Raw genomic sequence first — 18,522 nt, forward strand, 5'->3', positions numbered from 1 at the left:
GTGAGATGGAGTCCACATCAGGCTCCATGCTGGGTGTGGTGCCTGCTTAAGATTCTCCTACTTCTTCCTCTGTCCCTCCCGTGCTCACAGTCTTACACTCTTTCTCTCTCTAAAAATAAAATGAAAACACTGATATTAAGGGACAGCATGGGATTTGGAAATGACATAAAGCCTGAGATCTTTGTTCTTTTTGATTTTGGGTAGACCTGGATCAAAATTATATTACCATCATTTATTAATTGTGTGTTTTGGGGAAAGCAATACAAGTTCTATAAGACATTTCCCTTTTCAATAAAATGTGTCTAATTATACTGCCTGTGTTGAGGGTTGAACACCTGCAGACGAGGTATGTAAACTGTCAGTCTCAGTACTCAGCACATAGAAGCACTACCAAGATGGCAACCCTTATTGTTGCTGTTTGGAGGTGTGTTCATTTCCTCCGGAAAGAAACTACCTCCTTTCCTTTGAAGGCATACTATGGTAATTTAAAGAGGTAGGAAATTATTTCTTCTGGGTAATGTGAAATCTTTTTCTCTATGGAGGCCTAATTCAGAAGGGTTCTCAATGTTAGGCTTCTAGGAATAGAATCTAGGTTTAACGATGAAATAGACATTGATCCCCTTTTCCTTCATTCCTTACATGAAATGGCTAGTGACCTCTTCCAAATGTTAATTTATAGACATCCTTCCATTTTTACCTCTATTTTCTGTGTTGAAAATGATTACAGTTTTCTTAGAAGTCAGAACAATTTCTCTCTGATGATCATGAGAAAGTTGAGTTGCATCTGTATTTGTTAAATAATGGCTACTTTTTATTGAGTACCTACTCTTCACCAATAACTATATCAGGAATTTAACAAAGATTATTTAGAAGAACATAAAATTTCTCATCAAAATAGGATAGTTTTGAGAGTAAAAGGGATGCAAACTGATGTTGTTCATATTGAAGTCTATTTGGCTCAAAGTCAGTATTCTTTCCATTACTTTCATGATAGTTGTAGTGAAGGCACATACACAGATAAAGGTATATATACACATATTCATGTGTTTATATGTATCATTTTTTCCCAACAAAATAGTGTGGAATGGTAATAATTCAAGATGCAACCAAGATGAATTTCTTTATTGTTCTTCATTTGATTGAACCTTAACATCTGAAAATAGATGTGACAAATTTCATTGGCGATGGACCTGACCTTCTAGTTCTGCTGTTTGGAAACATTACTTAGTTTGACATTTTTTAAAAACCTTCTCAAATGATGAATTTGTAGGAAATATGAATCTTAGAAAAGTCACTGAATACCAACCTGTGTTTCCTAGGGAGAAAGGTATGATAGTGAATGATTCCAGGAGAATGCATAAATAACAACAAAATTGACATTGGCTGACATTCTTATTTGTCTGAAATCTGAGCTGTGGCATCTACCACAGGAAAGCACAAAGGCTGTGTACTAACTTTGGTTTCTAGTGCGACATGGTGATTAAAATTCATTGTGAACAAGGGAAATGGAAACAAAAAGTCTATTAGGGAACAAAAATGTCCATTTCTCCTTTCCCAGAATTCATGAGCAAGTCATATATATCAAGCAATCCAATTCACCAGATTTCTCCCCAGCAGGAAAATGTACATTTCTGTGACTCTTCATGGTGCTTTTCTAAAGTCTCTCAGAATGCTGTTTGGCTTTTACTTTCCACCATCTTTGCTATAGGAAACATGCTCATCCATTCAATAAATGTACATTGACCTCTTGCTATGTGCCAAGTTTGTGATACCTCAGAGAACAAAATAGTCAAAGTCCTCTCCTTGTCATGGGGCTTAAATTTTAGTGAAGGTACATCAAATAAATATAATAAATAAAATAAGCTATATACTGTGTGCATGAGCTATGAAAAAAAATCAGACATTACAGTAGGGTTGCTGGGATGCTGGGATGTGGGGTCAGCTCAGGTTACAGAATTAAACAGAGTCATTACAGTTGCCTCATTTGAACTGGTGGGGGAACTTGAAGGAAGTGAGGAAATTAGCTTTTAAGTAATTAGGGGAAGAATACTCTAAGAAGAGGGAAGACCTAGAGAAGTACCATAGGTCCTGCATATTAATACTGCTGTAAAAGTTCTTTATCTACATAGCTTTGGGGCTGTTCGTCTCACCAGCTAGACTCTAGCGGTAAACATTTTAGCTCTAAACACTATGAGTGCCAATCCCTGAGGCATGATCCCATGAAAGGAATGGTAAGCAAGAGAAGCCCATTCCACAAGTGCTCTCTGAGACCAGAACATCTTGGTAGTTCCTTGGGGCAACCAGCTTACGTAAACTTGAAAAGAGACAGAAGCTAGTCTGTTACACTAACATAGGAAATTATACAACTATAAAGAAGTTAGTGTAGTACAGCCTTAGGTTTGTTTCAAGAGTATGGTTTTAACCAAGACATGTATAGACTCCAAGAAACCCCTTCCTTCATCATTCGGGCTACTTGTAGGTTTATGTCCATTCCAATGTAACATTAAGCACTCACACTGTATATTGTGAGGTGGGAATAGAAATGAGAGAGATGGGTGTGTTTATCTCCTGCCATTGGGCATCATGACCTTAGGCATGACCTTAGGCACTATCATCTGGGTGTGTTTATCTCCTGCCATTGGGCATCATGACCTTAGGCACTATGCTATTCTCTACCTCAAAACATTGAAAGATATGTATTTTATAAGCTACCTTGGTACTTGTGTTTTTTCTTATGTCCTGATTAACATCTGAAGTATTCGATCCTACATCTGAACTAAGAGGATGGTGAAAATCATTCTAAGACTGTAAATAAGGTGGCCCCGTTTACTAGATAGCATAAGGAAAGTTTTATTTATTTATTTATTTATTTATTTATTTTTATTTTTTGAGAGAGAGAAAGAGAGAAAACAAACAGCAGAGAGAGAGGGGGGCAGAGAGAATCCCAAGTGGGCTTCACACTATCACTGTAAAACTTGATGCAGGGCTCAAACCCATGAATCATGAGATCATGACCTGAGCTGAAAACAAGTGTGGGAAGCTTAACCAATGGAGCCACCCAAGCAGGCACCCCAGGAAAGTATTTTAAATGCTTAATGTCAGATAACTGAGGCATGACCTGATGCCGGAACAACTGTGACTCCAGATCCCTTGTGTTTATGTTGAGAGCCCATTAGGCTGAAGATACCATAACACACAAACATATTGAAAAGTGTCAATACCTTTCCTGGAAATGACACCTCAGATGACCTACCAGCAACTTTCACCACTTCACCAGGAGACAACAATTTTCATGCAAAAAAAAAAAAAAAAAAAAAAAATGGCTGTTCTGTCTCTTAAATGATCATTTAGAATTTGAAATTGACTAGAAGACAGCAGTATTAAAAGGTGACAGTGACGGATGTAGATTAAAACTCCCAAGAAGATCTTAAGGCAGAAGCTGTGTGGTTGATCCTATTACATATACTGTGATATTACTGCACAGAAAAGCCAATTTGTAAAACATTGTTTCACTGTTTGGGTCTGACACTGAATAGATTGGCTCTCATGATCCATCTGTCCTTGTCTCTGGTATGCATGAATTTATCCTTACTATGATCTATCTGTGCACACTCACACTGAGGAATGTGTCTGGGTCTCCTGCAGCCTACTTTGATTTCTCTGTACAACACCCTTCGTCCACAACCCATGACCAGCCTGATTCTCCCTAACATCTCTTTTAGGCACTCCACCCAACTTTAGATTTTCCAGAAAAAATTATTTTTCCTTGAGAAAACTCTGGGGATTAGTTGACAGATCTTTGTAGATGATATTGAAACCAGGGATAGAGCTAAGGAAAAGGATGGCAGGGAAAACTTTGCTTGATTATTGGCTTTCTTTGCCCATTGGAATTCTGTAAGTGCTGGAACAGGGTTGCTGTGTTGTGAAGAGATGTTTGTCCAACACCTGCTTCAGCCTGTCACTGTTAATTTCTAGAGAATTCAGGAGACTGAAAACGTTCAGTCTTTGTTCACTTAGTTCGTGCATATTAAGAATCTTGTAAAAGATCTTCTTTGACTTATGATGGAGTAACCTCTCAATAAACCCATGGCAGGATGAAACGATTATAAGTTGAAAATGCATTTACTATACCTAACCTACCAACCATCATAGCTTACTTAGCTTTACCTACCTTAAATGTGTTTAGAATGCTTACATTAGCTTATAGTTGGGCAAAATCATCTAACACAAAGCCTATTTTATACTAGTACTGAATATCTCATGTAATTTATTGACTACTGTACTGAAAGTGAAAAACAGAATGGTTGCATGGATACAGAATGGTTGTAAGTGTATCTATAATTTACCCTTGTGATCACATGGCTGACTGGGAGCTGCAGCTCATTGATCATGAGAGTATCAGATTGCATATTGCTGGGTGGAAAAAGATCCAAATTCAAAGTATGGTTTCTACTGAATGTGTCTCACTTTCACATCATTACACAATCAAAAATTTGTATGTTGAACTAGAGCATCCAGAACATGATTACCATATCCTTTAAGAATGTTTATAATAGTTGGTAATGTTCTTGCAAATCATCCCATATGTAGGGATGTTTATTTACTTTTTTGTTCATTTACTTTTTTCCTCTACCTTCGAATGGTTAGCACCTATAAAAATGCCTGGCTTATAGTAAATGCTCAGCAAACAATGAATGAATGAGTGAATGTTCAAATGTAGGGTAGTTCCAGAACAATATTATGCACATGGTACTTTCTTCCATGATTTTACTTATTATGTAATATGTGTGAAGGATTTAGAGTGATTTCTTATAAAGAGCAGCTGAAACTGACATCATCAAGGAGATTAAATAAGAACAACTACCCAGGGCAGGGATGGACACATGAAGCTTGATCTGATATTGTGCCCAATGGCCACCTTTCTTCTGCTAACAGTGTGCCTGGTTTTCCAGATAAGAAGTTTCTATTTTCATTCGGTTGTAAGAGTAGCTTCAGAAAGGGTGAGAAATGACATCACAGTCTCAGTTTGTAAAAGTTTGCCTTCCAGAACATAACGGCATGAATATCACCTACCATATCTTCTGAATCTGCTGTTGATCATCTACCACAGTGCAAACAAGCACTCTGTACCTAATAGGAACTCAGTACATTTTTTAAATGAATTCATAGATTCGTTAAGGATGATTTTTGTGTTGTTGTTGTTAACTGTTTTGATTAAAAAGCTTGAGGAATAAAGGAGTCATGACCTGGAGCCCTCAGGAGACTGTGTGTTAGATAAGAAACAATGGTTTCAAATATCTATAAATTGTTTCAACAGGAGAAGACAGATGCTTTATTGAATGTATCTTTTACTGGTACATATTTTTTCATGAGTCCCTATTGTGCCACTTTAAGTCCTCTTGGATGGAAGATTTGTTCCCCTGTTAGTGTAAGAAAAGTTAACGTACTGCTTAGTGCTGTGCATAGTGATACAAGTCTATTAATAATACATATGTGGAGTTTGGCTGGCAAAGCCAGCTGCTGAAGGGCAAAGAGCTTTGCACTTCAGAGTAGCTTTCCATAATCAATGGTCTCACTGTATTCAATAAAAAATTACTAGAGCATAAAATATATAAAGCTTGATCTGTTCCCTTTATTTTGGTCGTCTGTTCAGCAAAAAAAAATGACAAGTTAATTCTTTTCTAAATGCATTTACAACTTTAAAAGGACAACAGACATTATCATAAATTAGTCATGCTGCAGTACGCTGATTTTTAATATACACGCATTTAATTTGAATACCTTGCACTAGGGTTTCAATTCCAAGATTGTTTGCAAATCTATATGTGCTTAGTCAAAACATGACCATTAACTAATGCAATTATTCTTTCAATCTGTCATCATTGAATCGCTTAAGATTCTGTTCCATGTTGCTTTGCTTTAAATCCAAGTCTTTAGTAGGAGAAAAGAAATCCACACGTTAAGCAATTCTAAGCCTTGTGGAAGTGATAAAGCATACATTCTAAAGGGCAGAGGTTGCTATAAAACTCTGATGGTCCTGCCATCCTGTTGCTATTAGAATCACTTTATGTCACATTAGTAGGATGGAGGTCTTTTAAAAAGAGTTGCTAACGTGCCTTCTTTTCTAATTTTGTCTTTGCTAATTTACGATGTCTCTACTCATTGCTTCACAGCAATAAGTTCATTCCTTACTCCTTCTGCTATCCCCCTTCTGTTTGAAGCATACTTTAAGTACAGGATTCCTTGAGTTAGACAACATCACTGTCTGGAAGACAAGCTGGTTATCTTGGCAAATGAATTTCAGGGCCTCAAATCACTTTTCCTAGTCCACAATTTGTCTCCTATATCTCTTAATGGGAATATGTATTTCTGCCATTAGAAATTTCTTTGACTTAATCTTGGTTTCTTCTTTTAAGCTGCATATACTTCTTTAGAATCATAACATATTTAATGTTAACATTTTCAGTATTTATTTTATTCCAATATAGTTAATATACAGTGTTTTATTAGTTCCAGGTGTAGAATATAATGATTCAGCAATTCTATACATCACCCAGTGCTCAGCATGGCAATTAAACTTGTAACTTTTAATATGTATCATGTGAATATACTTATTGACCATTTCCTAAAAGGAGACTTAAATTATAGGGACCATATAAGAATATTGGGCAATGAGTTTCAGGCATGGGAGAAGGATTTGGAAAACAGATTCTAGAAAGTAAATGAAGAAAAACTGAGTTTCTCAGTTATAATACATGGTTTCCCTGATGTCTGGGTTCTTGTCCCCTTTTCTGGGCTGTCTCATTTAAGAATTCATTGCCAACACACTGTGGTGCTAATACTTGGGGAAAAAATAATTTGGACTCATTCTTCACTCCTCCCTTTCTCTCTCATCTCTATCTAATCCATCGGAAGGCTGTCCCTACCTTCACAGCATATCCAGAACCTGGTCACTTCTCACCACATTCACTATGACTGCCTCAGCTGAAGCGACCATCATCCTTCCTAGATGAGCAAAGCCTTCCAAATTTGTCTCCTTCCTTCACATCCCCCATAGTCTATTCTTCACTCAGTAGCCAGGGTGATCTTTAAAACTTTAAATCACACCATATTACCATTCTCAAAACTCTGCAATGATTTCCTGACACATCTAGAATAACACTCACAGTCCTAACTCTGGCCTACTATGTTCTTTATAGACTGGCTCCTGACTACTGCTCATTTTCTCTCCCTCTTATCCTAACCCACCTGACCCAGCCACACTGGCTTCTGCGATACCCTAGAGAGTGCCAAACACTCGGTCTCTTTGGAAACTTTGGATGTGCTCTTCTCTGCCTAGAATGCTCCCTGACCGCTCATTCCCTCATGTTCTTCAGGATTCTGAAGGCTTCCCTGGTCATGGCACAGAAATAGCTCTTTCTCTTCTCAAGGTCAGGGGCTTTGTCTTGCCTACTGCTGTGCATTTCTATTGTCTGAAATCTTGCCTGGCACATAATTGGAGCTCAGGAATTATTTGTTGAAAGAAAGGATTAATGAACATGTGGTTGTGTAGGTGATTCCCTTACTATTTGGGCAGGCCTCTTTCTTTTTCTAGGGAGTCCTTCTTTCTAGCCCTCCCCCTGCCTTCAGGCTCTCATACGTATCTTTGTGTTAACTAGAATGCCCTTGCATCAGCTGTTTTCCTTGTGCATTCAGTATTTGAGTTATCAGCATTCCCATTCTCAGAGGGTGGGGTTCCAGAGTGGTTGGAAGTGTGCTCTCTCACTAGTAGTGGGGACATTGGAGCTGTTTTCACATGAATGGATCATGACAAGTTTACTTAACACTCTACTCAGCAGGGAACAACATGGAGAATTTGATTTCAGGCCTAAAGTTACCTTCTGTAAGGTTTAATGGGAATTTTAATTTTTATAGTTAGGGATCCTTTAATTTGGCTTATATATTATTTCTCTTTTTTTATATTATATCCTGAAATCACCAAAACTTGACCCTATGTTACCACAGTGCTCTAATTATAAGTTGGCTGTAAAATATTCTCAAACTTTATTTTTGTTTGAGACCGAAAGAAAAAAAAAATATATATATATAGGCAGTATAAAACATTATCAGTTAGTTGTCACTGGCATTATCTTTGCCACCAACAAAAAGAGATTTTTTTTTTCTTTAGTCCAGAACCCACTTCCTCAGACCAAGACCAACATTTACTTGTCCTCATAATGGCTGGACAGGTAGCTACCTATTGCCTACTGAACTTATTTTCAGTATCCTTTGATCATGTTTCATTGGTTTGCCATTCGCTATTTTAATCTACCTGCCATTTCATTAAAGAAAAATAAATCTGACATTGAATCTTGCTCTTCCAATTACTTATGACCTTGGAAGAATTACTTCTTTTTTATTCCAATTATCCCATCTGTAAAAGCAGAAATAATATTTTCCTCAGGGTTTGTTGGGACACTTTAATGAGGTAACACACCTATTTTTGTTATTGGAGTGCCTGGCACAGAGTAGGCATACAGAAGGTATTGGTTGTAGTTATTATTACTTGAAGGCCATGTCATGATACTCTAGTAGTCCAAATAAATTAATGCCTTGGCTGTTGTGTTCAGACAGAACCTTTGAAAAAAGCAAATGGATCCTCCACAGTCACATTGCTAAGGGGCCATGAGGATTGACTAATGTCTTTCATTCCATGGCTGTCTACTTGAGGCATTTCCACAATCAATTAAAAATGTTTTGTGCCCACAGGAGGTAGGACTCTGGCCTTTGAGACTCCCCATATTTCCCTCCTAAACAGAAGGACAAAATGAGGGTGTGTTAAAAGGTATCAGAATTTGGAGAGAGAGGTGAAAAAGGCCTGTTCTTTGACAGGGACTTCACCATTAAAGATAGCGTCCCAGGCAGTCTGGATGCCATCTTGTCCAGAGGCTGGAGGACCATTGCTGTAACAGCTTCTAAAGGAGAAAGTGAGTACCAGTTAGCCAAAAGGACTCCTTTGATTTCTCATTCTGTCAGTTCCTGGAGACACTTCCCCAGGTTGATAGAGTTTGGACATTCAGTTTTCATGGTTGCAGGGTGATTTGTGACTACACAAAGATAGGGCTTTTGAAAAAAAAAATAAAGAGGATGACGAGAGACTGTGAAAGACAGATTTTAAAAAGGAATATAGGAGTCCTTACCTGGTGATCATTTTCTCTCTGCCACTTGCTTGTCTGGTATTTTCTCTGAGGTGGTAAACAATAGTGATAGTGATAAATGCCTTATATTTCTTTAGAGAATTTGTTGTTTGCCAGTGAATGGAATTTGGGTGTTGTTGGTTAATGAGTTACCAACAGGGTTTTTGTTACTTTACATAAAACCATAGTCATTAAACTTTTCTTCTCATTTTTCTCCATAATGACTTCCAAAATTCCTCCTTTGCTAATTCTTCTAGGGTCATGATAAATTAATTGAAAAAGCTATTTATACAGCGTGACCGATTCCTTTCAAACAAGCAAAAAAATTGCTGTGACTTGCTGTAATTCTGAACTCTATGTTTCTTTTATACTCTTTGCTGAACTTTGGTTGCTGGAAGTTAGGCCATAGTATTCCTGGATCTCTAATGTTAGGACTTGATGAAATCAATGAAGTCCTCATACATAAAATGTTAATGTGTGTGTGTGTGTGTGTGTGTGTGTGTGTGTGTGTGTGTGTTGTGTGGCAGCAAGGGGCAAAACTTGCATGTAGAAGGACAGAAGCAGAAAAGGAATTCACATTTACTGAACATCTATTCCATGCCATGTTCAACATTTGGTATTATTATGCCCATTTTAAAGATGGGAAAACAGAACTGGGCCACGGTTACATGCCTAGTAAGTGGCAAGGCACAACTCAGCTGTAAAGCATGCCTGTTGTCTATACCACACTGCTCCCTTTTTTGCCTATGTTATTTGTTAACTATATCATAGGAGGCTTCTACTCAGCTGCTGTTATCTGTTCCCCTCCTTAATGGCCAGAAGCTCTTTGGCTAGGGGATCTTTGGAGGAAAGGGATCTGAAGTGAGACCTTGGTAGCCATCCATCCCAACAAACCCTTACCTCATTGCATTTTGCCCTGGAATACAGAGCCATCTTCCCTGGACTCAGGGGCATGAGGGAGAAGCTTTCTGCTTGAGTGAACACGGAGAACAGGGTGAGAACTTTGAGTGAGGAGAACAGGCTTCAGAAGTTCACCTCTGGAGAAGACCTCCTTTGGAAATAATCAAACTTTTCTCAGTCTATCACTCCCAGGAATTGGAAACAGGTTATTGTCTGTATCGTGTGCATAAGCAGAATCTGCACTGTGCACCCAAAGTCTTGCCCAGCCTACTGACTTATTTTTTTGCCTGGGAGAACCATGTGAAAATGAAGTGGGGAGGCAGAGGGAGAAGAATTGTGTCACAGTGAACTCCCCAGGATTGTCCAAATTCTTTTCCTACAATGCACTTTTTATAAGACTTCATGAGGGGCTCCTGGGTGGCTCAGTCGATTAAGCGTCTGACTTTGGCTCAGATCATGATCTCACGGTTTGAGCCCAGCATTGGACTCTGCACTGACAGCTCAGAGCCTGGAGCCTGCTTCAGATCGTGTGTGTGTGTGTGTGTGTGTGTGTGTGTGTGTGTGCATGTCTCTCTCTCTCTCTGCCTCTCCCCCTCTTGAACTCTCTCTCTCAAAAATAAATAAACATTAAAAATGTTTAATTATAAGACTTCATGACTGTCAGGTTTTCAAGCTTTTTTAGAATTATGACATTCATTGTGAAGGGGTGTGGTCATTATTAGGTTTCTGAGAGATTTGCTTTGTTATTTTGATGTCTGTGACTTGACTTCTATTTTACTCTAGTCTCTGTAAGGCCAGTGTTTGGGTGACACACACTCATTTTTATCGCTTTTTTTTCCTTTTAAGCAGTCACAATGCTGAGAAATTTTTCCTCAAATCTGAAATGGGACAGCAGTTACAAGAATGTTCTTAGGTTTTGTTTATTGTTCTAGAAGTTAATGAGTCTATTGGTATTTATGTGAATGATATAGGGTTCTATTAATGATGTGAGCTTGAAGAATGTTGTAATAACCCACAAAAGGAAATTCTGTCTGAAATAATTCTCCAGGTCTGAGTGCAGTGCTGTTACAATTGTTTGTTTTCTGCAAGTTGTGTTCAAACTCCATTGGGTTTCCTCCCCATATCTGTATGTGTGCGTGCATGTGTATGTATGTGTGTCTATTAGTATGTATCTTAACCAGTTATAAAACAGGAAGAATATATTATTAAGTCAGTTTAAATAACAGCATGTCTGCATATATAAAACACTCATCAGTTAAATGTAGTGGCCACACTGATAACTCATTTTTAGTATGTATATCTTTATGCTAATGGGGTCAAACAAGTTGAAATACTGTCCTGTATCAAAAAGGTTGAAAAGTTGGTCATCCCTATCCATTTAAAATCATATATCCCCAACTCCACACATTCACACACTACTCTACTATCTTTAAAAGGCCAACTTCCACATAGTCATCCAGAAGTTTGTGAAGTGTTATCCCATGAAAAGTTCGGCTGCTATGGAACAGGCTCATTGGGTTTTCACATCCTTCGTCTGATTCTTCACTCTCTTATAGTACCTGGGATGAGGCACATCCCCTGTGTATCCACATTTCCTTTCTTCACTCCTCTTATTCCATACTGCCATCAGGAGAGGCTGCTGTGATTTTTTGCTCCTAGGAAATAAAAGGGATTTAGTATCAAAACCAATTGACTTTAAAAACAAACAAACAAACAAACAAAGCCATTTGACTTTTTTTTTTATCTATAGGTGAAGATTTGGCTCTAGAACGATTATTACATGCATATGATATTGTGACTTAAGTTTTCTTTAGAATATTATATTTTCCTTACTTCTTCTTCTTTTAAATAAATCAAACCAAACAGGTATTCCTGGAGGACCTCTGAATGGAAAGAATGCCAAGTCTCTCTTCTCCTCGAGCAGCAGGACCCCTACTGGCATGTGACGGGACCCGTTTGTGGAGGTGGGATCCAGACCCGGGAGGTGTACTGTGCCCAGAGCACGCCAGCGTCCACTGCACAGAGGGCCAAGGAAGGTAGGCAGCCAGTTCCAGGGACAGATGGTGCAGCTGACTGGAAGGGAATCAACTTTAAAGCTATCTCTGCATATTGTTCTTGACATAATGGACCCTCAGCACTCACAGGTTTAGTATTTGTTTTGTTGAGAATTTGCAAACCAGTGCTAGGTTCTGCTACTTGTAATAATTGGCAATAGTTAGAAATAATAGCAATAATAATAACTTCAGCCTCAAAGGATCATTGTGAAAATTAAATGAGAGCATATACCTAAGAGCTGTAGCAAAAATGAATTGCTATAAGCTAGGGGGCTGGTAGGTTGGAGTGAGTAATCAGTCATGAATTAGTAGCATTCTTTTTTCGTTTTCCTCCCAAGAGTGCTGTTTGGGTGAATTTGTGGATGTGGGAGTTTCTACAGGCCTATCGCTTTCAAATGTCATGGATCCACTATTTTACTGGCATATTTTAAATAATGTGAAAATGAGAAGGAGACAGAGGAGGAGGGAAAACAGTCTTCTCCATAGTAGACTCTCTGACAGGCATGCACAACCTTAGCAGTACCCCATTTGTTTTAGAGTTCGAGACAGTGATTACATATAGGGACTGAAAAACCAGCCCAGGTTTATTTCAGTCCATTGGCTGAAACGCCAAAAGTGAGCAGGAATGCTTCCACTCTAGAAGAATGTGTGGCATCGCAGCCACATTGGAGGACATGGCAGTTCTCTTTGCAGAAGTAGTCGAGGTGGGAATGTTTCCTTGAGTGTGCACATAAATTCCCTACTGTAGAAGGCAAGATGCATGCTTTCTTGGTATGGAAATGCATCTATTTTACCCCATAAAGCTTTTCATACCAGGTACTTTTTTGTGTGTGACATGGTCTCTCAACATTCCAGAGGCATCTCTGACCATAACCTTGGATAATTTAACTTCTCAGTTATAGAGGGATCATCTTAACAGAATCATTAGAGTTTGCTTCAACAATTAAAATTACAGTGTCACATTTACAGAGCTAGAGTTATTTTAAAAACAGTAATTAAATTTTCTTCCTTATCTAATGTCACATTTGGAAAGTGACAATTTACACACTTTCTGTTCCAGGGTAGAACGTGACTATGCTTACTTTTCTGACTTTGGACGAACAGAATTTAGAGAAAGAGCTCTAGAATATTCTTTAAGACCTTGGTAATTTTTTTTGTTCCACCTTCTCGTTTCTTGTCTTTACTGTTGTCTATAGTACTAGGGTTTTCGAGTGTCAGCAAGTGCATTAAAGACGTGGTATAGCTTACTACTTACCTTGGTAGTCATTAACAAAGGCTTTCTTTTGCTTTTGCATAGAAGTGAATGAGAGAGATTGGTCAGCTATTACTTTCCTTTCTCATAAATGCCTTAATTTCCTACTGTTATCATTTATAGATATACCTTGAGACCTCTGGCAACAAAAGAATTTCTTCTTGGTTCAAGTTAAACACAAGATAATAAGTGAATTGCTATTGTAATGGACCAGTGAGTGTGTTTGCCCAATTAAAGAGGGCAAATTTAAGTATTTTTAACCTTTTCTGCTAATGCAATAATAAAGGCCAAAATTGGTGACAGTTTTTGCATCAGTTTCTGTGAACATCACATTTTTTGGGTTTTTTTTGTGTGTGTTTTTTTTTTTTTTTTTTTATGTTAGATTGTAGAGGGAAAAGGAACTTTAATAGCATTGATTTTGAGAACTCTTTTCTCAATGACAATTGACTTTCCCACAGGTTGATTTTTCCTTAAACTGTAGGATACTCTGTTCAATTTTTGGACTGAAATCGCTTGACTTTTCTTCCCTACAAAATCCCACCATCTGCTGTGAGTTAGCTGCTCTGCATTTCAAGAACCTGATCTTAGGGGAACACAACCCTGGGGAAAACATCACAACCACCAATGAATAAAAACAAACAAACAAACAAACAAACAAAACCACACCAAAATAAACAACAACAAAAAATCACCAATCCCAAAACCAAGACCCATTTCCATGGATCTCTTATGTAATAGAATGAAATCAAATCTAGATTCTGGAGTGAAAAAGAAAAATGCTAATTCTCCCCCAAGGGCCTCCTAGTTTCTTGTATACGCTGGATGTTGAGGCTGAATTCTGATTTTGATGCAGTTCTGTTGGCGACTTCTTAGCGGTGTCCCATTCCCCATTTGACCTCAATTCATGGTGCTTATAGAAATGGCATAATATCAATGGCATATTTAACTGGTTCTTTTGTTCAGTGTTCATGTGATGTTTTAAAGGCAGCCAAAATAGTGCTATAACAATCAATATGAGAAGCATTACCTGTAATAGGAGCCAAGCCAATAGAATTGGGAATGAAAATGTAGAAAAATATTTATGATTTTGTTTACCAGTTATTATTGTAGAGAGAATTGTGCTTCTCTTTTATAATTCAGAAATACCAGCAAGAGTGATGCTTACCTGTAAATCTGAAAGTTTGGTTTAGAGAGAGCACTTTCTTCTTGCCCTTTTCTGAAATGAAATTAAAGCCACTCAGCCTGCATTCAAGCATAGTTTCTCAGGAGATAAAACATTGAGATAAAGAACACACCTTCAAAATCTAATAAAGACTGGGAGATAGTTATTTTCCATTCATGAAAACATGGCCTAGAAACTGAGATATCAACAAATTCGGAGTGAAATGACATAGAGATAGAATGTATTTATATGGTGAAGAAAAAATACCCCCCCCCAAAAAAAAAACTAAATAAAAAATTTGGAGAAAGTGTTGGTATGGCTGTAGTTAAGAAGAACACTTCCTGAATTTTTTTCTTATTTCAGATTCATTATTTGACATTAAATGGACACAGTTCTTTTAAGAACGGGACATCAGTTGCATCCTCCACTCCAGTAAGATTAAATAGTTCTTGAAAGTCTTATGTCTTTATCATTTTGGGCCCAGAGTTGACATAAGGAAGTATATGGTCAGATAAGAGAATGTATCCTGAAATGCCAAGTAGTACATAGTGACTTAGTGCATTTTGGGTCTCAGTAGCGTATGGAGACTTAAATGTTTGAGTTGCAGGCTTTAATTTTGAACTGTATAGAATTTTGATAAGCCACATAAATGTTGCTCCAAGCTTCCAGTTTGTTAAATTATTTTTAAATCTATTGACTGGTTGAGTAAAAGGTAGATGAAAATCACACATTCTTTGTTTTTTTTTCAAAAATAATTTGTTAAGTAGCAACTATGTTTTAGGTTATGTACAAGACACTCATATGAAGGTGCTTCTCATTAATTTACAGGTTTTTTAAAAAAATTTTTTAATGTTTATTTATTTTTGAGAGACAGAGAGAGACAGCATGAGCGGGGGAGGGGCAGAGAGAGAGGGAGACATAGAACATGAAGTAGGCTCTAGGCTCTGAGATGTCAGCACAGAGCCCAACGCGGGGCTCGAACTCACCAGCCGTGAGATCATGACCTGAGCTGAAGTCAGATGCTTAACCGACTGAGCCACCCAGGTGCCCCTTTACAGGTTTTTTTTTTTAATTGGAAAAACAGTTTAACTAAGAATTATGCTGTAGTGTTGTAAGTAATGTGTAAGTAAGTAAGTAAATAAGTAAGTAAGTATATATATAATGGCTAAAACCATTTAATGGTGTCTGAGAACCCTGAGGTTCTCAAAAGGAGGTAATGCTCAAAGAGAGTGTGTGGGATCATTAGGAAAGAATGCTCTAAGTGGGGGCAGAGGGGACATATGGAAAGGAACAGAGACATTTGTGTTCAGTGGTAGCATGTGAATTGGTGTGAGGGGAACACAGAGAATAAGACCTTCACAGTGACACTGGAAACCTAGGCCTTTGGGGCTGTTCTAGAATTAAGACTTTGTTTTTGAGAATATGGGTACAGGGGCGCCTGGGTGGCGCAGTCGGTTAAGCGTCCGACTTCAGCCAGGTCACGATCTCGCGGTCCGTGAGTTCGAGCCCCACGTCAGGCTCTGGGCTGATGGCTCAGAGCCTGGAGCCTGTTTCCGATTCTGTGTCTCCCTCTCTCTCTGCCCCTCGCCTGTTCATGCTCTGTCTCTCTCTGTCCCAAAAATAAATAAACGTTGAAAAAAAAAATTTAAAAAAAAAAAAAGAGAATATGGGTACAGCTTTTCTTTCCCCATGGCAGGTTTTTAAGCAGAGAAGAAGTCTCATATTCTTAATGGTATATAAGAATATATAAATGTCAGTATACCAAAAGAATTCTCAGATATGCGCATGTCCTACTTGCACACTTATCTGATTATCCAAGAAGTTTTTAAGATATGAAATAAAGTAATTTACATTATGAACAGGTGAACAGACATCCTAAGGGGCAATTGAAGGGGATATCTATTCTACCTTCATTTGAGGGCCTAGAAATGTCCTTTACATGTCTTTAGAAATTGGTTTTAAAGTCAATATGCTCATTTGGGTGTGAGAATAAAGTTTAAGGGAAACGTGCACTTAGAACTTCCTTTAGTGTTGACTGTTAGAGAAGAAGTGTGTTTATAGCATTTTCTCTCTCTTCATGCTAAAAGAAAAGCAGGGATAACTGGATGAAATAATCTGTGCTAGTTAACAACAGGCTATTTGATGACAGTTCACATGAGACCAAAAGACAGAAGATAATTGGCCTGTAACCATTATACTTTGAAAAAAACCCTCGCTGTTGGGGTTATGGGTATAAGAGAAAGTCAGTATATGTGTACTTCAAATGTATATATATTTCAAATATTCTCTCCAAATATTTTCCCCAAAAGTGTGAAAGCCGAGATAAGTTTAGAAAAAAGAGTATTAGATATTTAAAGGCAATTATGTTGCCAGGAGTTTAAATTGAGATTGGTTTTTACCTGTTCTGTTTCATTGTTTGTGTATCTCACTTTAGTGACTGTTTTAAAATCAAGTATAACAAATTTATCCTACTGTGATTTAGCAAATGTTTATTGAATTACTGTGCTTAGCAAAAATATTGAAGAGTTCTTACTTTAGTACTCATGAAATTATCAGGCTGTTCTTGACATTAAAAATGTCCTAATTTATTTAGCTCAAGGTATAATTCACATGATTGAAATAGGAATAGGAATTTCTCAAACTCTTTTACCAGTGACATTTCAGGTTTGCTAATCCTATTGCACTAAGCCCACACCCCTGTTACAGCACATCCCTTTTTGCCTGATTTCTAGCCATTGATATTATTGTCTTTGTCACAACTAGGCTGTAAAGCCCTTGAAGGCCATTTTTAAGGTCCTGCTTTGTATTCCCAAGTGCCAGAGCCCATCATGTAAATGGAAAATTGCAAATGTATATGCAATTCAAAATGAAAAGCTCATCAAGTGAGAGAGTGATGTATTAAGTTTTGTTGGATTCTTTTTGCTTTATGGGCAGCACAAAGAAGGAAATTGCTTTACTGTTAACAAAACCAAAATGATCTGCGGTTTGGATGTCAGCATTCCTTGTCAAGTCCAGGTGGTCCAGAGAGCCTGGAATGGAATCAGACAAAATGGAATATCTGAGAATCATGAAGTGATGGAAATGGTCCATGGGGAAAGATTGAGGAAGAAAGCAAAGGGGAAAACAAGGAGGGTCACTAGGCCAGGGAGATCATCTTGGACTGAAACAGTGAGTTTGCTGAGTGATCTTGGCTCATGACACTAGTTGATTTCTGAATAATTTCCAGAGTTAAATGTATTCCTTTTGTTCTCCAGAGAAAAGAGATTATGGATGCCATCAATGATTTTAAGTTATTTATGTCCATCAGTTTTAGTTTTGATTTTTAACAGTCTAGAAGGGGAGATGAGACAGTCAAAAAATAAGTACAGAACTGACATGGGATATTAAGAGAAAATGAAAATTTTAGCGAAGGAGAGATTAGACCAGCAGGATGTGGGGGACATAGGATAGGTTCATGAGGAAAAGCTTTTAGTGGACTTAAAAGAAGCGCAGGAGTTTAGACAGGTATTCATGTGAAGGCGAAAGAATCCCAAGAGAAACAAACCATTGGAATAAAAGTACAGAAGTAGAAAGTCATGGAACATACTTAGAGCAAAACCAGTAATTAAGTTGGACCTGAATATAGGGCAGCTGAAAGTAAGCAACGTGAGTTGAGTGTAGCCAGATAGGCTTCTAGTCTGTGACGTTAGGCCTTATGATAATCAGATCATGAGGTGGTAGGAATTACACTATTACCTTCTTTAAACCTGTACAACACCCTGAGCTCCAATAACTTTAACTTTCTAGGCCTTGGGAAACAGTCTCTGACTGACCAGTGTCCTACAGTCTCCCATGCCACCACCTCCCCCTCTAACACAAAGTTACTCTGGCTCTGGCGATCACCTGGATAACCCCTCTCTCTTAGACATTGCTCTTTCTGGGAACCTTTACAGACCACATAGGGTCTCTGGTCCTCAGTGGTCAAAGCCCTGTATCTCT

The 18,522-nt window shown here is 38.0% G+C and overlaps 1 protein-coding gene across 5 annotated transcripts in view; it reads left to right on the top strand.

Moving 5' to 3' along the window:
- The window catches only part of THSD7B (thrombospondin type 1 domain containing 7B), a 1,494,436-nt gene that overhangs the window by 936,998 nt on the left and 538,916 nt on the right, over window positions 1-18,522 (top strand). For all 5 annotated transcript variants that reach the window (XM_086718478.1, XM_086718480.1, XM_086718479.1 and 2 more), the window contains one exon: window positions 11,943-12,112. In XM_086718478.1, the coding sequence (XP_086574604.1) occupies window positions 11,943-12,112 (170 nt within the window). The remainder of the gene's footprint in view (window positions 1-11,942; window positions 12,113-18,522) is intronic.

This window comes from Puma concolor, chromosome C1, assembly GCF_028749965.1.
Source record: "Puma concolor isolate L17-30 chromosome C1, mPumCon1.1.hap2, whole genome shotgun sequence".
NCBI lineage: Eukaryota > Metazoa > Chordata > Mammalia > Carnivora > Felidae > Puma > Puma concolor.